General features: G+C 32.7%; 6 protein-coding genes and 1 pseudogene across 7 annotated transcripts, besides 1 other annotated feature; 4 read left to right on the top strand and 3 right to left on the bottom strand.

The window, feature by feature from the left end:
• Positions 1-11,569: part of a mobile genetic element that runs on past the window's edge.
• TVAGG3_0063150 (organellar and viral DNA polymerase type B) lies at positions 848-1,462 on the top strand (the record flags this gene model as incomplete). The annotated part of the gene is made up of 1 exon (XM_001297546.2): positions 848-1,462. One exon carries the CDS (start codon positions 848-850, stop codon positions 1,460-1,462), a length of 615 nt encoding a protein of 204 aa, XP_001297547.2.
• Positions 2,337-3,185, top strand: TVAGG3_0063140 (KilA, N-terminal/APSES-type HTH, DNA-binding family; the record flags this gene model as incomplete). The annotated part of the gene is made up of 1 exon (XM_001295803.1): positions 2,337-3,185. One exon carries the CDS (start codon positions 2,337-2,339, stop codon positions 3,183-3,185), a length of 849 nt encoding a protein of 282 aa, XP_001295804.1.
• TVAGG3_0063130 (uncharacterized protein) lies at positions 3,620-3,808 on the top strand (the record flags this gene model as incomplete). The annotated part of the gene is made up of 1 exon (XM_001295804.1): positions 3,620-3,808. One exon carries the CDS (start codon positions 3,620-3,622, stop codon positions 3,806-3,808), a length of 189 nt encoding a protein of 62 aa, XP_001295805.1.
• TVAGG3_0063120 (protein of unknown function, DUF4106 family) lies at positions 3,829-4,690 on the bottom strand (the record flags this gene model as incomplete). The annotated part of the gene is made up of 1 exon (XM_051221473.1): positions 3,829-4,690. A coding segment is annotated over one exon (862 nt), but the record flags the coding sequence as incomplete, so codon positions are not given.
• On the bottom strand, positions 7,167-7,969 carry TVAGG3_0063110 (annotated as a pseudogene). Its single transcript has one exon. A coding segment is annotated over exon 1 (803 nt).
• TVAGG3_0063100 (protein of unknown function, DUF4106 family) lies at positions 8,883-9,293 on the bottom strand (the record flags this gene model as incomplete). The annotated part of the gene is made up of 1 exon (XM_051221472.1): positions 8,883-9,293. The coding sequence occupies one exon, from the start codon at positions 9,291-9,293 to the stop codon at positions 8,883-8,885; it is 411 nt and encodes a 136-aa protein (XP_051106458.1).
• An 8,021-nt stretch (positions 11,570-19,590) lies between the features above and the next one.
• On the top strand, positions 19,591-20,622 carry TVAGG3_0063080 (glycoprotein 38 family; the record flags this gene model as incomplete). Its single annotated transcript, XM_001300409.1, has 1 exon — positions 19,591-20,622. The coding sequence occupies one exon, from the start codon at positions 19,591-19,593 to the stop codon at positions 20,620-20,622; it is 1,032 nt and encodes a 343-aa protein (XP_001300410.1).
• Positions 20,623-22,556: the final 1,934 nt, after the last annotated feature.

Raw genomic sequence — 22,556 nt, 5'->3', positions numbered from 1 at the left:
ATTTCATTATATAACTGTTATTTTTTACGAAGAGAACTTTTGCACTTCGTTTAAAATACACTATTTTTGTGTTATTTTTTACGAAGAGAACTTTTGCACTTCGTCAAAAAAATCCCTGAAATCATATCTTTTATACAAAATTCAAGAGGTGAGAAAAGAGGTGAGAAAAGAGGTGAGATCTCACCTCTTCACCTAAAATATATTTTTGCCGAGTAAAATGACCAAATTTCATGATATAACTGTATTTTTTTGACGAAGAGAACTTTTGCACTTCGTCAAAAAAATCCCTGAAATCATATCTTTTATACAAAATTCAAGAGGTGAGAAAAGAGGTGAGAAAAGAGGTGAGATCTCACCTCTTCACCTAAAATATATTTTTGCCGAGTAAAATGACATACGGAACACATACTTTTTCAGTAAGGACATATGGGGTAGAAAAGAGGTGAGAAAACGGGTGAGATCTCACCTCTTCACCTAAAATATATTTTTGCTGAGTAAAATGACCAAATTTCATTATATAACTGTTATTTTTTGACGAAGAGAACTTTTGCACTTCGTCAAAAAAATCCCTGAAATCATATCTTTTATACAAGATAGAAAATCTTACTCGCCTAAAACTCATGAAAATCGTAAAAAACGGCGAGTAGGGACAAAACCCCAGTCGCCTAAAACTCATGAAAATCGTAAAAAAATGACCAAATTTCATTATATAACTGTTATTTTTGACGAAGAGAACTTTTGCACTTCGTAAAAAAAATCCCTGAAATCATATCTTTTATACAAGATAGAAAAAATAAAGTTAGTTTTTTAAAAAAATATTTTTTTATTTTGTATGTAAGAACAGAAAATGACAAACATTGAGTTTGAAACAGTTAAAAAGATAGACAATGACACCAAAGTGGTTAGAATAGGTGATTTAAACGTAAGATACTCAAAGAAATACAACAAATATTCTTTGTCAGACATTCTAACACTATCTGGAAAGAAAACATCCCACGACTGGGTTAGAACTGCTTCTACTCAGAAAATTTTGACAAGAAATCCTGAGCTTATGATATCGGTAAGATTCTATGGAACTGCAGCATATCTCATCGACAAAAGTCTTATACCAATAGTTTTGTTATGGTTAGACCCAGTTGTTGGATATAACTTCATAACATATGGTTCATTCGATACGGAACGTTGCAGTGAAGGCTTACTTTACATCGTTCAGAAACCGAAGGACTTCAATACAAAAAGATATAAGATAGGAAGAACATATAATATAACTCTAAGATATGACAGTACAGTCAATAGAGTCAAGGTTGTGTTTGTTAACGATATGAGAGCTGCTGAAACAGAACTACTTGAAAAGTTTGAGAAAATGTATGGTGCTCCCATAAAAGGTAAAGAAACGTTTGAAGTAGATGAGATAGATAAAGCTATAAAATTATTTGACGAAGTTGCTGAAAAATACATGTAAAGCGTTTATTTTTGGTCTTTTGTGAAAGTCAGAAAATAACGCTAATTTTATTTTTTCTATCTTAAGGAAATTCATGAAAATTCAAGAGGGTGAAAAAACAGGTGAAAAAACAGGTGAGATCTCACCTCTTCACCTAAAATATATTTTTGCCGAATTCTGTATAAAATTCTGAGTAAAATAATTTTTAGGGCATGTGTCAAACCGTTGAGTTTTGACAATACTTGTACTGTTTCAGAACAATACTTGTACTGTTTCAGAACAATACTTGTACTGTTTCAGAACAATACTTGTACTGTTTCAGAACAATACTTGTACTGTTTCAGAACAATACTTGTACTGTTTCAGAACAATACTTGTACTGTTTCAGAACAATACTTGTACTGTTTCAGAACAATACTTGTACTGTTTCAGAACAATACTTGTACTGTTTCAGAACAATACTTGTACTGTTTCAGAACAATACTTGTACTGTTTCAGAACAATACTTGTACTGACAGTAGCAGAGATTTTTATCGTCCAACCTTACAAATGTAAACTTATATCGTTCTATTTTCTTCACTAGGGTCTAACACCAAAGTAACCTTACAAATGTAAACTTATATCGTTCTATTTTCTTCACTAGGGTCTAACACCAAAGTAACCTATGTACATGAAATTTCACTGCATAAAAGGAAAAAACCTGCGCGAATCGGGATTTGAACCGAGGTCTTCGACGCCTGTAGCGAGGTAGCCCATACCACTGAGCTATGAGCCGCTTGCATATTTTTAAGTAAAATATAGTATATTTGTCATATAGTGAAGGATGACCAAACTTAAAAAAAATAACGCTAATTTTTTTCTAACAAATTTTTTTATTTTGTATGTAAAGACAGATATGACAACAACAGAGAACACAACAACTGCTATCGTTCATGAAGATATAAATGAAGAATACGAGTGGGTTCAGTATAACAAACAGTTACGTCTCATTCGTTCGGTCAAAGATGACATGTACCAAATGCAAAGTATTTTGAATGCTCTTCGTTCTACAAAGCAAGCACATCATTGGTTTGAAAACCAACAGACAAAAGAACTTTTAGAAGAATTTCCTCATATGTTTGCGTTCCTCGAAAAACCGAGGAACGAGATTCCATACGAAAATCGTAAAAATTTGCCAAATGGTTTGAGAGGCTGGTATGTACATAGACTTCTTGTAAATGCTGTTGCAATGTGGGCTTCGCCTCGTTATGCTTGGTATATTTTCATGATGTTAGATGAAATTCATAGACAAGAACGTGAAGAGCTAGAGAACAAGCTTGAAGCAAAAGATGAAGTCATTGAAGCAAAAGATGAAGTCATTGAAGCAAAAGACAAAAACATACAGAAAAGAATACCACGTTCGGTACCAAAAGGAAAAGAAAAGAACTATAAGTATATGATTTATACTGAAGAGATGGAAAATGAAGAAGACAGAGATATGGTTATGTTGCATTTAGTCAGAAGAAACAACAAAAGCTTTTACGACCTTGCTAAGATTTACAAATCTGACAGAAATTGGTTCTATCGCGAAAACTTACCGATTTCAATGACCCCAAATGAAGATGTGAAACAAATAGTTCAAGATACGTTACCTCAAACACACTATGATATTAAAGGTTGTACAATACTTACCTTCAAAGAAGATTTGCCATTGTTAAAGGAAAAAATAACAGAGTATTTTGACAACTTCAAACAAGTAGAGTAAATTGCACTCTTTATTTTTACGCTTGACTTCAGATGGCTCAGGTAGCTCTATAAGGTAAATTGTCTTGTCAAATCCTTCTGGCATTCCGAGTCCTTCCTTCCGACAAGAAAAAAATTTCCCGACAACTGGAAGAACTCTTCCTTCCGACAGGAAAAAATTTTCCTTCCAACAGGAAAAAATTTTCCTTCCAACAGGAAAAAATTTTCCTTCCAACAGGAAAAATTTTTCCAGTTGTCCGTCCGTAAACCATTCAAATTTTCGAAAATTGAGAACTTTTTGGTCGAACTTCAGAAAAAGTTTTTCCTTCCGACAGGAAAAAATTTTCCTTCCAACAGGAAAAAATTTTCCTTCCAACAGGAAAAAATTTTCCTTCCAACAGGAAGAACTCTTCCTTCCGACAGGAAAATATTTTCCTTCCGACAGGACACAAACGAATGTCCGACGTACCACCAACCGAGTCCATTCCAAAGCCAGAAGAACCGACAGCCCCAGCACCACAACAGACTAAGACTAAACACTTACATTTTTTACGCTTGACTTTTTACAATTTGAACTTTGTTTGCGTAGATATGAATTCTGAAAGAAGTATGAGGGTCTTGTATGACTTTGTACTTCTCCCATAGTTCATGTCTGTCAAACTTACCTGCCATGGACTCTTTCATAAGTTCCATGAAATCGTCTTCGGACAATCCGGGGAAAAGTACAATGTCAGTAAGTATTCTCTTTACATCCTTACTTAAACTCTTTGCTGTCTGTACACAAATGACAACTGAGATGTTAAAGTGTCTGAGCTTCTTGAGAATTCGACACATGTCTTGTTCTCTGTTCTTTAACAAAGGATGAGAGGCGAAATCATCTAAGATAAGAAGACATCTATGAGGGTAAGTCTTCCAATCGTAAGATTGCAATTTCTTCGAAATGTATTCTATCTCTTTCTGTTTGTTTCTGAAGTGTTTCTTCTCTAATATTCTCTGCATTTCCTCATTTGGGTCTTTAAACTTCGAATTGACATACTCATTTATAGCATTGTACTTCAAAACTCTTCTTTGGTACTTCTTTATCCAATCTAACAACTCAGAGTCTTTTATACATACTAACTTAGACTTCTTTATAATATCTTTGAACGAATTGACGGTTTGGTCAAATTGACCAGAAGTACTACAAATAACAACTAACTCATAGAATGGGTTCTTCTCATCTAGTTCTTGTTGTTGTGCAGCCATTTTAAGATAAGTGAAAGTCTTACCCGACCCAGGTGGTGCAATTAGACCTGTTATACCATTCTGAGCAAATAAGAACTTGTCATGTATGGGTTTTATCTGAGCATTTTCTAATTTCACCTTGTTCTTGTTTAAAACATTCTCAAATTTCTTGTCAATGTCAGCAAACTTTTTTTCTAACATATTTTTAGAAAAATTAAAATTTTTATCTTTTAGAAAATGTCTAGCGATTTCGCTATCTATATTCGAGATAAACTTTTCGACAGCAAAACATCTGTCGACCATAAAATCTTACATAGTGTAAACAAGAAAGGTGAATTTGTTCTAAAGTTCTGTTTCTGGGAATATGACAAGAACCATAAAACATTAAGCAGAGCAGTCTTAAAATTTGTCAATGACAGACTTGTTGACAGAGATGACGCCGATTGGAAAGATGAAGTCCAACAAAAGTTCTTAGAATGCAAAGAAGACACATGCGCTTTTCTTGAAGATGAAATAGAAAACAGAATAGAAGAGCTATTAAAGGACAAAGAACTTTTACAAAAATATGGTTCTGAGAAGTTTGACATAACTCCACCAGAAAAGAAGAAGAGAGAAAGAAAGAAAAGAAAGTAAGAAGAAGAGAAGAAAGAACCTGAACCAGAGAAGAAGAAATTTGACATGTAAAAATAAAATTTTATTTTTAGAACATTCTCGGGTCAATGTCAATGTTCTCTTCCTCTTTAGGAGCAAACACTGGCTTAGACTCTAAAATCTTTTTACCCAATTTACCTTGAAACTTCAACTATCTTAGACTCATAATATTCATAGTCGTCTGCTTTCTTTGGTTCATAAGGTATAACAAGTTTGTATGCTTTGCCTTCTTTAAGGTTTGAGAACCTCTGTCAAAACTTTCTTTGACTGTTAACAAACTTCTATGTCTAAGTCTTCAAATTTCGCACCATTTTTAGTCACAATAGCAAACTTAACTGGTTCGATGTTCCAAACTTTGCTGAATGAAGACTTTTCAAAATGGTAGAAGTAAACATTCAAATATGTGAATGGGTCTAGTTCTTCTTTAAGTCCTGACATGTACTTGTTTACTGAGTGAATTTTGCCATCTTTTCTATCGGATAAAAAAATATTTTTTTAAAATTTACTCAGAAAAATTATTTCTTTCTATATTTGCCATTCTGAACTTCGAAAAGATGTTTTATACCAGCATAGAATTTTTCTCTAGAGCTTGGTCTTATATCGTTTTCATGACAATATCTATATTCTTCATATAAAGCCCTTTTTTCATACATTTCATAAGGACAATCTAACCAGAATAGCGCATATCCATTTTCGTTATCTAGGTCTCTATATGTTTCTTCTGTTTGTAGAATTTCGCTTTCTCTATTTAGTTCTATGTCTATATATTGTGGCTTAAAAAGATGTAGGCAAGAAGGGTTTGGCCTATGTAAAAAGTTAATTTTTCTGTCATCTTTTCTATCGGATAAAAAAAAATATTTTTTTTAAATTTACTCAGAAAATTTTTCTTTGTATATACACCATTCTGTACGTCTAAAAGACTTTTGACATTTGCCAAGAATGTTCGTTTAGAAGCTGTCATATAACCATATCTTGACAATATTGTTTATACGAATCGTACAATGACCTTTCATCTAATGACACAAAGTCAGTTTCATCTATGAACAGTTCATATACACTCTTGTTTGCTTAACAATGTTTGTCTCTCTTCGGTATGTGGAATTTGTCTTGGATTGAACTTAGAAATATCTAATGTCATGAAATATGAGAACAAGTGGTTGTAAAAGTCAGATGTCAAAGTTTCTGCTAAGTCGTCAAAATATTCTGTATCTTGCATATGAGAATCTGACGTTCTGACAACTACATATCTTCTGTCAGAACTTTCTAATTTCATCGGAAAGCATTGTTTGAAACCATAATGAAGTTTGCAACATTTTCACAAACTCTTTGGTCTTTATATTTTCTTTCAACAACTCCAACTTTGTCTGTTATAAAGACTCTTCAAAGCATCTGAGTTCAAAACTTTTGTGTGTATCTATACTTTGAAGTTCGTTACATACTATAAGTTTCATATTCTCTATTGAAGAGTTAAATTTACCGCAGATGTTTTCTAAGTTTGTCATATTCGGATTCGAATAACCTTCTAACAGTTTGCACAAAATATCTGTAAAGAATGTGTTCTTACCTGTTCCTTGTTTTCCAATTATAATGAGAGCAGTTTTCATTTTTAGCACTTGATGTTGTAAGATGTTTGCAAACCAACATAAGATATACTCATAGACTCTTTCGTTTCCATTGCATATAATTTCTTTGACATGGTCTAAACCAAGCTTCTATAATATTTTCTTTCCATTCTACTTGTTCATATTTATATCCAGTGAAGATAGAATAGAAGTTTGGAGAAGGTGTATAGAACTTTATACCTCGAACTGAAAAATCTTCTAACTTTGACAATAAGATATCCCAAGCATCTAACATCTTCATGCCAACTTGTACAACTTTTATTTTCTTAAGTTTCTGTCTACATTCTTGTTCAGACACTATTGTTGCTCTTGGTTTGTTAAAGACAACATCCCATTCTTTCATGACATAACATTCTGGGCAGAGTCGACATAAATGACTAAACGTTTCAAATTCTCGACTGCTTTGTTATAGTCTCGAAATGGACACATATTTCTGAATGCTTGGAAGTCATAAAAATCTGAAACATCTATTCTGTACATTTTTATAAAAATAAAAAAAATATTTTTTATTCTTGACTTTGTTGTTCTTGAGCTATTTGTTGCATTTGTTGTTCTTGAGCTATTTGTTGTTGAAGTTGTTCTTGTAATACAATACTTTCACCAGTTGCATCTTCCAATTCGAAACTTTCTGCCGTCATTGACAAATACATAGGACATAAAAGTTTTACAGGAACAAAGTTTGCGTCAACTAAGGTTAAGTTTATGTTTGCTAAAGTGTTTGAGTTTACTAAGGTTGAAAATTCTGCATTCGAATGAACAATAGGCAAACCAGCAGAGAATGTGTTATTTATACGCATAAGTATCTTTTGGTCATAGTAGTTTCTGTCGACATTCGAATAACACTTTGAACCTAAGTTTGAAACAATATATAAAATAGGTGTACTTAAAGTCAATGGAACAGACATTCCTTGTATGACACCTTTTCCTGTTATAGGAAACTGTTGGTAGTAAAAACCAGATATAAGTTTTGTATTATAGCTCATATTGTTTATAGTAAACTCAGTCGGACATCCAAACATAATGAAACCTGCTCTAGTTGCAGCACATGTTACACCCGTACTTAAAGTATTAAATAAGTCAACAAAACCTGTGGTGGTATATCTGAGTAAGTATCTTCAAAGGAGTATTTTTACCATTCACAACAATAAAATCTTTTGGTGTCAAAAGAGCAAAACAAGCTTTAGTCGTTCATTGTGTTTAAGGTTAGTTTACAATATCGTCCTTGAGGACTTTGTAAGTTTGTTGTTATAGAATTATATGACTCAGGGTTTTTAGTCGTAATAGTATAAACCATTGTGTCTTCTGCCATTTACTTAGCAAATAAATTTAATGAAATGTTGTGGTCGTCAAATATTTTTATAACGTCTGGGAAACTATATTTTAAGTTCAACGTTTCACCTCCTTTCATAACGTATATCTTGTCAATGACATTAATTGAAACACCACAGCAACTAACGTCGGGTTCTATTTCTTTGATGTTTATATCGTCTGCCTCTGTCAAAAGTTTCAATAGTTCTTTCAAAACTTCATGAGGTGCAATGACATATGAGTTCACTTTTACAGGGTTGTGTTCGACCAAGTTTAACATTATACCTAAAGCTTGACAAATCTTCTCCTGAGTTTGAAGTTTGTCTTTCAGTTGTTGGTAGTCATTTCGAATATCTGCAACAGAACTTAAGTCTCTGCTAACTTCAGGATATGTTGGTTCTTTTACAGGAACTATTGTTATACCATCTTGGTCTTCGTATGGTTTCCCCACTTCAACATCTCTTTCTTTGACATTGACAATAACACTTTGACTGTTTGTTTGAGTTGGTGAATTTAACTTCACATCTGCCACCGCCATTAAACCTTTTGAAACACTTACGCTTCTATTTTTCGGAAATGACATTTTACTTAGAATAAAAAGATGGACGTATTTGAGTATCTCTTCGAATTGAAGCAAAACAAAGTTTACACACACAAACAATACAAATACATTGACAGAATAGTTCTTTACACAAACAATGGAAAATGTTATAGAATAGCAGTCTTTGCTGAACCAAAATATTTTCATAAAGCAAAGAAAGTTGGTATAACTGAGATGGTGAAAGTTCTTGACGTTGACAAAAATATAACAACAAAACTGACCGATATTTCTAAAGGAAAGTTTTTAATACAATATTATATCAAAACTGGCGTACTGTCAATATTTGACGGAGAGAAGTCAGTTCAAGAACAACTTACTGACCTGCTGCCAAAATCTGCTCGATGGAAGCTGTCGTTATACCAATCTGAGGAGCCCCAGCAGGTTTCATCGAACGAATCTTCAAAAGAGCATCTTCCGTGAAAAGTGCTATTGGTTTTGTAAACTTCTTTGCTTTCAATTCATCTGGACCGTCTCTGTCACCAGTATATTGTATTTGTACAGTACCAACAGTTGAAATACCACCCATAAAGTCTTCTGAGTCAGCAAATGGAATGCCAAGCCAAAAGTTTGAACGGTCTCCATTTGTATATTGAGTTTTTTGACCTCCTGTATGAGTCCATACTTTCACATATGGCATAATAGAACTTTGCATTTCAGGGTTAATGGTTGTTGTGAAGTTGTTGTTAAAGTTCATAGCATCTAATGTCAAGTTGTATGACCTCATATCCTCAACTGTAGAATATTCTTCTCTTGGATAATATTTGCCATCTATGTTTATATGATATTTAATACCAGGGTTGTAGAAACAAGAATAGTCATTTATAGTTCGTCTGAACAGTACAAACATAGTATCTGCATGTTTCATTGCAGTTGTTAAAGCAATATCTGTTCTTGCACCTGGGTCAGCACTTTGGTTTCCAACTTCACCTGCAAAGTCTTTGACAGATATTTGGTGTATAGGGAACATAAGTGGAACTGCAATATATTTGGCAGCTAAAGCATTTGAAATATCTGGGTCCAACATATAGACTGCAAGTCTGCTTTCTATTCTCTTGCATTCAAATTTTTCGCATGTGAACTTAACTGGGTCCCAAGCAGTTCCACCAGCATTGAAATAATAGTTTACTTCAGTGTTGAGGTTTGAGAAACCAAAGTCTAAGTCAACTTTGTCTTTGCAAAAGTCGGCGAATGACGTTTTATTTGTTCCCTCTACGTCTGTAATAGTGAATGGGTCTTGTGTTGGTGCAATGACTAAGTTATTTTTGCTTGGAGTAAGTTCGATAGAAATTTTTCCTGCCCAGTTTGGCAAGTATCTTAAAAACCTGAAGATGAGGAAAGATGACAAAGGAACTCTAAGTTTCAGTTTTACTTTGGTTACTGCTGCTGCAGTTTGTCCAGAAAGGTTAACATAAACTCCTGGAACGTTAGGGTCAAGTCTTCTTATTTTCTCAATAGTTGCATACTGGTCTGTTTGTTCTCTAGCTTGTGGTTGTACTGAGTTTCTCAAAGCGAACCATTCATAGTTTGCCCATGTTACTGTTTGAACTAAGTCAGAGTTAGAATATATCTTATATCCCATGAAAACTTCTGGAGCATATTGGTATCCGACATAGAAAATTCCATTGCAACCTTTCTTGTCAGACAACTTGGCAGAAGGTTTTATTTCAATGTCTTGTTCCACGTATAAGAATGAGTTGTCAATAGAAATAATATGAAACCTGTCGCAAGCAATATCTACTGTTGTTGAAGAACCTTCTCCAAACTCACCTACGTTTCCATAAGAAACAGCAGTTGTATATTCGTAAGTTCCAGGAACTATTTCTGACCTTCTAATGGCATTGTCGCATTCGTTATACCATTCGGAAACATTTCCGTTCATGGCATCCAAAACTGTTGGCGTTATATTCTGAGCGGCGTACATTTCATATGGGTAAAAATATAGAATAGTTGGATTTATGTGTCATAATAGAACCCACGTGGACCAAGCTTTACTTTCTTCCTGACTGAGTTTTTAACTCTTCTTTTTCCTTCATTGCCACTACTTTCACTAGATGAAGTTACTTCTTCACTATTTTCACTTTGTTCTACTCTTCTCTTCTTCTTTGGTGTCGCTTTTGGTAACTTGCCCTCTGCTTCAAGTTGTTGCATCTTTGCCTCATGTTCACCTAGTATGTTGTAAATTTCCCATGTCCTTTTTGCCTTTGGGCTCTGGTCGCCCATCTCAGGTAACCTATATCCTAGAAAGAGTTTGTCATAGTTTGTATTTGAGTCTTCGCGTATTGTTTGCATGACTCTTTTCTGAGTTTCCGGTTCAAGCTCTTCAAACAGTGCCTGTCCATATGGAATAAGCTCGTTTCCAAATATATGTTTTTGTAGCCATTCTGGTTTTCTTTCCATGTTACCAATTATATCTTTTGTGAATGGGAAAGCTTTTACCCAATGTTTCAGTCTTGCGTCATTTATTTCTGTAGTTGGTTTTATTTTGTCAAGGAACATGTTTTTCAATACTAACATTTCATTTGGTACTGTCCATTTGAGTTTTCTTAAATATTCATCCATTCTCGGTTCATTGTCTGCAAAGTAAGTTTTTATGACATTTTGCAAACTTTCGTTTGCAAGGTCATGTACAATAGGTTCTCTTCCTTCTCTCTCCCTAACTTTCTTTCTAAACTCTTCACCAAATATACCATCTCTATGGTTCTGTGTAGTTCTTTGAGATAAATGTTCTAGAACGTCAGGTGTTATATTTCCATCAGCCATGTTCATTTCATACTGGTCCAAAATATCTGCATCTTTCATATCTTTCAATGGCATTAAAGCCGCGCTGAAAATACCAGCTATATCTGGTTCACCATTGACTTCCATTGCGTCTACAACTTCTTGGAATTGTGGTTGTAAGTTTATGAACCACCTATCCGGGTTAGCTTTATGACCCCATCTCATTGTAGTTCCATCGTCTGCAGAAACAAAAGTAGGTTTGTTTCCATATTGGTTAGGTTCTGAATGAACTTTAAACAATGTTTCATTTCTATATGTTTTGTTGAAATTTAACCTTTTATTTTCACCGAGTTCAGCCAAAGATTGAACGTTATATGGTCGTAAGTAAAAAGGGTTATTGTATTTGCGTACATTTTCTTTCAGTACTTCCATTCTATGCTGAATATTTTCATCTGGTGTTGGAGTCTTTTGTATGTCGGCAAACATTTTTCGATATTCTTCTACCATGTCAGCCGAATTTTTCTTAGACTCTTGGAAAGATTCCATATTCACCTCATACTCTTGTTGAGGGTCAAGATTTTTCGGCTGTTCCAAATCTTCATCTAGTTCTGTGAAGTTAGTTTCCAAAGGAGGGACTTGTTCGTTTCCTTCAGGCTCTTCTGGCTGTTGTTGCTGAACTATTTCTTCCATGTCTGGTTGTATCTGAACTTCTTCCTGTGGAGTTTCTTGTACCTCATCTGCTGGCATTTCATATATTCCGAGACCGTTTTTAACAAGTTCCCTATCTAAGTCATCCGGACTCATAAACCTTTCTTCTTTCGTTCCGTCTCTATTTTTTACGCGTTTCATGAAGAGAGTTGAATTGTCATTTAGCTCTGACACCAAATATCTCGGAGTAAATTCAGTCATGTCATTTGGATGATATGCTATTAAATCATATCCCTTAGCGAGCTTGTATTTTCCAGGTTTGAAATTATATCCCATTTGGTGCTGAGCCATAAAGCTAAATAGGTTCGGGTCAGTATTTCCTTCCTTGAACTTTCTAATAGCTTCTTTATATCTGTCACTAAAGTCAAGAGTAGCTGGGTAACCATAGTCTTCTTTAAGCATTTTTAAGAAATCTTGGTTTCCTTGTTCTCTACTTCTTTTATGTCCTTGCTCTGTTTGTTGTTGTTGTTGTGCTGGATTTTGAACTGTTGGTTGCTGTGTTGGTTGTTGTTGCTGTGCAGGGTTTTGAACTGTTGGTTGTTGTGCAGGGTTTTGAACTGTTGGTTTTGGTTGTTGTTGTGGTGCTGGATTTTGAACTGTTGGTTGTTGTGTTGGTTTTGGTGCATGCCTGTGTCTGTGTCCATGTGACGATGTAAATGTTTTAGGTAGTCCTGGTGCAGGTGCTTCTCTTGGAGGGTTTGGTGGTATATAGGTTCCACTAGCTAGTATATAAGTTCCACCAGCTGGTATATAAGTTCCACCAGCTGGCATATAAGTTCCACCAGCTGGCACATATGTTCCATCTGCAGCATAGTGTCCTACCTGACTTTTCGTTTTTAAGAAAGCATTTACTAGGTCTGTTTTGGTCTGTTGTAACTCTTTTTCTTGACTTTCCACAACAGTTGCTCTAACGGCGTCATAGGCACTTTGAACTGCCTGTCTCGTTGCTGCATCTGTTATTTTCGTCATATTTTGTGCTACTTCTTTTAACTCTTTGTCGAAACCTTCAGACTTCAGTTTCTTTCCAGATGAGAAGTCGTTCACTAGTTTCACCTTACTATGAAGAGCTTCGAAGGCGTTCTTAAAGTCAGCATTCATTAAAGCTTCATTTGAACTGTCTTCATCCGCTTGTATTTTTGTCCTTATTGACCCTATAAGTTGGGCTGCTTTAGCGTTGGCTTGGGCATCTAACCAGTCATTGTTAGCTTTTATATATTCTGCGCTTTTCATTGCCTTTTGCATGGCTGCGTCGTTATTTTTACTTTCTTGTGCTAAGTTTTCATACTGTACGGTTTGGTTTTGCAACTGTAAAAGTTTTTCTGCCTTTACATTTGCTTCAACTTCTTTTTTATACTCATCGCTATCCATATATGTCTTCAGGGCTTTTTGTTTTATCTCTTCATCTTTCAGTACTTTATATTGAGTAGTATGGTTTTTCAAATTTACAACATCTTGTTCCATTTTTGCTACTTCTGCTGCTTTTTCTGACACTTTTTTCGCATATTCCTCTGTACTTAGTTCTTTCAGTTGTTCTTCTTTCTTCTTTTTCTCTACGTTTAACTCATTGAGTTTCTTTGTGTCTGTCATATTCTAGTTTCTTTTCGTTTTCACCTATTTGCTTCTGTATGTCTATGTTTGACTTTTTGACATCTGATATTTGATTTTTGAGTGAACTCAAATTCATTTGACTTTGAGGGTTATAGGCTGTTCCGTCTGCAGCTCCACCATAGCCTGCCATTTTCGCTAAAAGTGCCGCTCTTAAACCTCCACTCTGTGCACCAAGAACTCGGTTTAAAAGCATAGGATTGCTTGACATTTGTTGCAACATAGTGGGGTCATTCAGCATTTGTTGTTGCAACTGTTGTTGTGGTGTCAGTTTTACTATTGGATGTTTCAATGCTCCCTTCCTCTTACGTATATTCTTACGTAGCTTACGTGGCATTTTAAGTGAAGTAAAAAACGGTTTTTGACAGATGTTTATATGACACTTTCTCCGGTTTATAGGACCTCTCTCATATTCTATCTTGTCATGATTTCATCGTAAATGTTTTGTCAAGACTTCTTCGTAAATGTTTTGTCAAGACTTCTTCGTATATGTTTTGTCAAGACTTCTTCGTAAATGTTTTGTCAAGACTTCTTCGTAAATGTTTTTGTCAAGACTTCTTCGTAAATGTTTTTGTCAAGACTTCTTCGTAAATGTTTTGTCAAGACTTCTTCGTAAATGTTTTGTCATGATTTCATCGTACATGTTTTGTCAAAACTTCATCGTACATGTTTTGTCAAAACTTCATCGTATATGTTTTGTCATGACTTCTTCGTCAATGTTTTGTCATGACTTCTTCGTAAATGTTTTGTCATGATTTCATCGTATATGTTTTGTCAAGACTTCTTCGTAAATGTTTTGTCATGATTTCATCGTATATGTTTTTGTCATGATTTCATCGTAAATGTTTTTGTCAAGACTTCTTCGTAAATGTTTTGTCAAAACTTCATCGTACATGTTTTGTCAAGACTTCTTCGTAAATGTTTTGTCAAGACTTCATCGTACATGTTTTGTCAAGACTTCTTCGTATATGTTTTGTCAAGACTTCTTCGTAAATGTTTTGTCAAGACTTCATCGTAAATGTTTTGTCATGATTTCATCGTACATGTTTTGTCAAAACTTCATCGTATATGTTTTGTCATGATTTCATCGTATATGTTTTTGTCAAGACTTCTTCGTAAATGTTTTGTCAAGACTTCTTCGTAAATGTTTTGTCAAGACTTCTTCGTAAATGTTTTGTCAAAACTTCATCGTATATGTTTTGTCAAGACTTCTTCGTATATGTTTTTGTCATGATTTCATCGTAAATGTTTTGTCATATCTAAACTCATAGTCATGTATGTCCTCTAACCATCTCATAACGGTTTCCAAACCACTTTTATCGGATGTAAAGTAAAAGCATGGATGGTTATGTAAAACGTCTAAAGTTTCTAAAGAGTCTCTCAAAGTATACTTCCTTGGAACGCCCGTAACTTTTCCTGTAGCGACGATAGACCCTTACTTGTCCGGACAAAGTTATACTATTTTGAGTGCTCTACCAAAAAGTCAACAGCAACGACTTTCAAAAATTTTTATGGGCTAGAAGGGGCGCAGCCCCTGGGAAGCCCCCTATACCCAAAAAAACTTCATTTTATACTTCATTTATACTAAACATCTTCAGGGCTAGAGGGCACGAAGTGCCTGGAGGCCCCACTACCTTTTTTTTTATCGCCCTAAATATTGATAAATACATTAAAATGATATAAGGAAGTGATGTGGTCTATGATAAAAAAACCACTAAATTTTCGACACAAATTTTTATGGGGTTGTATTATTGTCGTCTGGCGGTTTTAGACGACAATGCGAATCTCAGGATTGGTGTGCTTTTTAACTAAATTATTTATATGGTTTAAATAAGCAATATTTATATAAATATTTCATATAGTTATTAAGGATATATAACATATTTTTACAAATAATATATTATGAATATCTTCAAAACATATTTTTAACCTATAAAATCATGCGGACATATTGTAAATAAGCTATATATTCAAATACAATTCTTCACATAGCAAGAAATAGCTTTATTATTCTGAAATAAATATCGCATTTTATCAATTTGTTGTTCTTTATGATTTGATCTTCTCATGCATTAATATAGCATATGACCTATATGTTCTTTATAGAATTATAGGTAAAATTTGGTATATGCACCCTTTAAAATGTGTATTTATAGCACAAATTCAATTATTTTTCATGATATCAATAGTTGCGTTTTCCTAACCAATAATTCTTATTTATTTATGTTTAAACTAATTGGCAATATAAATGGAAATATGTTATATAATATTATCTTAGTTAAATAGATTTTAATATAATATTACCTTAGAAAATGATATATAACTTTGCTCATGAACATCATTTTTGTATACCATTAATTGAGTTATTCCAACGCATAAGGCAAGAATCAATTAATTTTAATTAGCTAAATAATTAATAATAGTGATTCTATGAATGGTAAAAATGGTTGTGTCGCGTATTTTGGTGGTAAATATTCATAATAATAATTTAATTTATTTATTTTAAAATTTTATTAATTCTAATCTCTATATTGCTCTAAATATCAATAATAGCTTATTAAAGGCATTATAATATACAAATGCAAACACAATTAAACAATATCTCGTAATTCCCCTTTTTAAGATATGTATCTAAGTTTCTATCGTTGTTTCTTGAATATATATATATCAAAGATATGAATAGCGCTGGTTTTGTGATTGCATAAACAACTTATATATCAATATACTCAGTATAAGTGCATATATACATGGTATAATTTGGTTGTCCACCGAATGTATGCTCATATGGTGGATTACTTGCACTTTTTTTCTTTGATGCAAATGTGTCAGATACAATTCCTGATTTGCTCATACAGGTGCAGGGTCCTAGTGATAGACCCTGCAAATACATGAGCAAATCAGGAAAAACTTGCACTTTTTTCTTTGATGCAAATGTGTCAGATACAATTCCTGATTTGCTTATATAGGTGCAGGGTCCTAGTGATAGACCCTGCAAATACATGAGCAAATCAGGGAAAACTTGCAATTGATCTGAAGAATGTGAATCAAGCCTTATATTTCAGAAAATGATTTTATATTTGCAAGGAATGAGCATCATCCTATGCAAAGGTAAACTCATTTTAGAAAAATTTCTTTTTTTTGGAAATGATTATTCTCAAATTCTACCTAAAACTCTCAATTAATAATCATATTCTCATTTAAACCTAGGGCTGTACAAAATCGAGAAAAACATTGCCGTGCGGTAATATAGGGTCAAAACTATTGATGTGGCGGTAAAATCACGGTAATTCACGGAAAGCTATATGCGAAAATTTGAAATTATACAAAATCGAGCGAAACACTTTTAAATAGGTTGTTCTCGTATTTAAAATACTATTCCCAGATTTATTGTCGTCAGAATATTTCCAAATTTTTGCCGATTTACAAAAAATGATTTACAAAGCATATTTTTTAATCTAAAAAATTCCTAAAAAAAGGAACCGGTGTGCGGAAACCTCGGTAAATTACCGCGGTTCCCGTTGGGACTGCCATATTTAAACCATATATAACATTACTTTATAAATCTAGATTTTTCCAAATTCTTAATTTTCATATGAAATTTATAATTTTTTATTTTAAATTCAGAATTTTGAATTTTTTTTGGAAATTTTTATTTAATTTTATGTTTATTTTATTATATTCTTTATATATGACAATTTTTTCAAGTTTATTTTTTCAATATATACGATAATTATTAATTCAATTTTTAAACAAATGTTTTGATGGGACGAGCTTAAAGATCATAGGCTCATCCCATCAAAACATTCACTTAAAAACTCTGGCCTTCATCGAGGCCAGAGTTCACAATTCATATCCTCGAAGCCATGCTCCTCGACGGTCGTCCTCATTAGGCACGATCCGAGAGGAACTTGGCTCTGAATGAAACTCACAAGCTCTGGCTTCAGGAAAGGCCAGAGCTTCGCAAAGCATCCTCGGGGCCGGTTTCCTCAAAGGCCGCCCTGATTCGGGCGGTCGGAGAGGATTCCAGTCCCGAGAGAACGTCCCTACGAAGCTCTGGCCTTATCAGAGGCAAGAGCCTGCAAAATCAATCCTCAGGGCCGAGTTTTTCCATCTTCGTCATCATGGTAGATGATCTCGTGAGAACTCGGCCCTGAAAGACTTCATATTACAGGTCCTGGCCTCATGAGAGACCAGAACTTCGCAAATAATGCTCAGAGCCGGCTTTCTCAAATGCCGCCATGATCTATGGCGGCAGGTGAGGAATCTGGCCCTAAAAACATATTATTACGAAGCTCTGGCCACAATAGAGGTCAGAGCCTGCAAGATCAATCCTCAGGATCGAGGTTGAGGGAGATCGTCCGCATCATTGACGATCTCCTATCATCTCGATCCTGAAAGACTTAAAAATGCAGGATCTGACCTCTACAGATGCTACAACCTCGCTTACAGTTCTCAGAGCCAGCTTTCTCAAATGCTGCCATGATCTATGGCGGCAGGAGAGGAATCTGGCCCTGAGAACGGACTATTACGAAGTTTTGGCCACAGTAGGGACCAGTTCCTGAAAAAATACTCCCTTAACAATAAATTAAGATTTATTTTATCCAAGAAAGCCTTGAAGGAAGTCCAAACCATGAGAATGGGCTTCCTTCCAGGCTTACTGGTACTACTGGAGCGATTTTTGCTTCCATTGCAGCTCCTGAAATATATACTATAAATTATATTAAAAACATTGAGAATTTTGATTTCTATTTCATATGTCCAGCCTATAAAAGCATAGTAATGAATATTCCTGGCTCAAATCAGTTGAAAATGCAATTTTGTGCTGAGATTTCCAAAATTGGTTATAAAACTAGACTATTTTAATGAAGAAAACCAATAATAGGATCTCAAGTAGTAATATTCATTATGTGTTGTATAAAATAATTAATTCAAATATATAAATTAAAAATGAAACTATTTATATTCATTTTATTAAATTATCTATTGTTCACAGTAAAATCTAACTATTTCACATTTCAATAACCTGATACTATTGCTCAAACTTTAATAATTGCAATAATAAAGTTTTGGAATATATTCTCTATATTCATTCTGTGAGATACACAAATAAACACATTAGAAGTAGTATAGAAACATATATTACAATTATAACACAATGTCAAACACATCTCTTACCATTTAATAAAATTAGATAAAGAATCTCCAAAAATTAAAATATGTGTTTTTGCACTTATTTCTATATTTTATGCATTACTATAGGTATTCCGATATAAACCAATGAATTTTATCTGTTATATGTCAAAAACAACTTTAATCTAATGTGATCAAGTTGCATGATATACAACCATACATCCACTGCATATCCACATGATTCTATATATAATAGAGATGTTCCTATCTAAATTAAAATGTTAGAAATGAATTGTACGAATTTTAAAACAAAAATTATTATTGTCGTCTGACGACAATAATAATTTTGTCACTTTTCTAGACGACAATAAAACATCCTCAATTTTTATACTGTCAGAAATTGCTCTCTATTCAAATTTTCAAATAATATAAAATATTCAATCTGAATAAAAATCGCCAACCAAATGAATATATTAATATGTTCATCACAAATTTAGATAATTTTTTGAAAAAATCGAATAAATGCAAAAGCTCATTACAATTGAATACTTTTGAGAATAATTCACATGTGAATTTATACGCTCAACATAATCTCTTTTTAAATGATTATAAAAAGTGGTTGTATTGAATTTAGGTAAATTAACATTTTTTGAAAACTGAAACACCAATCTTCAATCCACCAAAATTTTGATTCAAGGAATTATTACATGTAATAAGTTTGTATTGAAATTTTATATGTAAAAAATTCCATTTATCTAATAAGACCAATATTTTCTAGCAAATATATAACTTCTAGACTGATTTAATTTTCGGTTTTTTTTCTCAAATAATTGATAGATTATATAAAAACCATTTTTTTAATGTTTCGCAAAGCACTTGCTTTAGGAAGAATTCCATCTGAAAGAGTTGAAGTATTCCCAAATTGTCAGAGAATTGGACTTGGGAACTTTTTCGATTTGGAACCTTCGAAAGAATATTGTCTTGACTTTGGCTATTTCATTGCAAGCAACAAAACAAACTATGAAGTCACTGCAAAATATATTTCGAAAGAAAATTCAGAAATAAATGAACCTGTAATAGTAAAAAATCCTTTTGTGGTCTCATACGACTCATCTAATTATGACATACAATCGAAAGTTAAATGTTTAGAAATTTCTGGGGGTTGCAAAATACAAATTTTTAAAGTTCACCCTTCAATTAATTCGTCAGAATCGTGGGAAGAAGATGGAATTATCAAAAATATAAATCAAATCGTATATTCATATTTTTCAACAAAATCCTCAGATTCATTATCATTTGAAGTTAAACAAATATATGGAAGCTCAGAAGTAAATAATAAAAAAGAATTAAATTGTTTTATCCAAACAGTTATTTATCAAAATGCTGACAATTCTATTAAAGAAATTACTCGTGCATCTACAAATGAAAACATCAAAGCTATCATTTCGGAGGATGATTTATCAAATGTTAAAACTTTTACTGTTTCAGTCGAATTTCCAGACATTGATTTTGAAAAATCTGCAAAAGATGAAGGAACTATTACTTTAAATTTAAATAAAAAAACAGATCCGCCAGAAGAAGAAGAAATGCTTTTTGAAAAAGATAAGCAATATATTGTATATGGTGAAAATAAAATAAAATCTCGAAGCGAAATTGAAGTAGAAACAAATACTACAAGCAAAGAGATAAGCGATCCTAATAATCCAAACGGATCTCGTAACAACAATCCAACGATAACTCAGAAACCATCCAAATTAACTGGTTGGCAGATCGGACTAATAATTGTTGGTGTCATAGCTGTTATCGCCATTATTATTGTTGTTGCAGTTATCTTTATTAAGAAAGGAAAGAATGGTTCAAAATCTGGTTCCGGATCAGGTGAAAACGTATGATTAGGTATTAATTGCAAATCTAAAAATATTCAATTTTACTGCATTTCTTATTTTTCATAGGAGATAACTTTTTTTTAAATGGCATGAAAAAAGGAACATTAAGTATGAATTATAAATTTAAGGGACTTTTCCCGAAACTTAGGGCAAATTGCACTACCTGCTCATATTTAGTATAGAAGTATTTATGAGGCAGTTTATTAAGTTTATTGTCGTTGTCTAACTTAAATTCATAACTAGATTCTTTCCAATATTGAATGTAAATTCTTGTGTACATAAAATATATCTTTCATAACAGACTTCGAAAATACTGGTTGGCATCAAAATATAAACTTTAACTTTCAGAAAGTGTTATAATTATCAAAATTGTAGCCTTAGGAAGATATGAAACTATATAAAACTAATTTTACTCATTCCTTTGCAATTAATATTATATTTCAACAAAAAGTGACATTAAAAAAGGAGGATAATGATCCTATCAATTTGAGCATATGGAGAATTAAATCTCTTGAACTGTGCTTGTATTTGATATAAATGAATCATTATCATAAGAGTAACATATAAATATAGTTATAGATGAAACTTAGGATAATTAATTTTTATTTTCTTGAAATAAACTTAATGAAACTTAAACATTTTTCCAGTTATCTTAAGTGGAGATCTTTGCATGATGTTTGATGTTCCAAACTCTTAATCGAAAAAGTTAATTTTCAAAAATTTTCTTCATACTTATGTGAAGTTATATTATGCAGATAATATAACATAGAAATTTGGATATTTTTCAAAATTTGAATTACATGCCTAAAATGGTTCTAAGAACTTTTCTATACAGTTTTTCTCAAATAAATCCACTTTTCTATACACTTAATTTTGAATAACGATTCAAATTCTGATAGATAATTGTTAATATTTAGCTTTGAATATATTTTCACAAAATGCGAATGTTCGAGTTTGAAATATTTAAATCTTTCAATAAGAGTTTTAAATATTCAATAGTGGTTTTTGCTGAATGTAGAAATTTAGTATCAATTAACATGTCAAAAATTATTAAATATATTGATGGTTATGCATATCATAATTGCATTAGTTTGACGGAAATTCCTGAATTTGAAAATATAGAGTATATAGCTTCAAATGCATTCGATAATTGTCAAAGTTTGAGATTGGTAAACTTAACAAATTACAAAGGAAATATATCTTTCTATTGTTTTGCAAGATGTAGCAGTCTGCAAGAAATAATTTTCCCTAAAGAGTTAAGGATGATTGAACCATTTACATTCAATGGATGCAAAAGCCTATTAAAAATTGATTTACCAATAAGTATCAATGATATTCATGCGAATGCTTTTTCAGGATGATATTTCAATAAAAATCTTTCAAATATATATAATTTTGCGTTTAATAACTGTAGAAGCTTGTCTAAGTTAGATTTACCTGAATCGATCAATATGATATATGATAATTCATTTAGTAATTGCATAAATCTAACAAGTGTTAATATTTCATGCCTAATTTCTGCTGTAAAGTTAGAAACTTTTTATAATTGTATAAGTTTGATAAGAATACAATTACCAGATTCAATAGTAACAATTGAAAAACGCGCATTTTTGGGATGCATAAGTCTCTCAGAAATTAAAATTCCATCATCATGTACAAAGATTGTAATATCAGAAGATATAATTTGTAGAAATTGTCCTGAAGGAAAAATCGAGATGAATGGGAATTGCAAAATTAAGGTTTCAAAAATACAATCAAATCTAAGAGATCCATACGATAATAGTATTTTGTAGAAAGATATGTTCATACTAATTCAGTTCATATAAAACACGAATTCATAAGAATTAAAGATTTTATTTTATTTTGTTATTCATAAAGATTTATCATGCATACTATATGGATTTATCTTAAGTTTTATACTAAATGATGCATTAACGATT

The sequence above is a fragment of the Trichomonas vaginalis genome, chromosome IV (assembly GCF_026262505.1).
Source record: "Trichomonas vaginalis G3 chromosome IV, whole genome shotgun sequence".
Lineage (NCBI taxonomy): Eukaryota > Parabasalia > Trichomonadida > Trichomonadidae > Trichomonas > Trichomonas vaginalis.
Note: the sequence above shows the minus strand (reverse complement) of the source record. Positions and strands in the feature narration are given on the sequence as shown.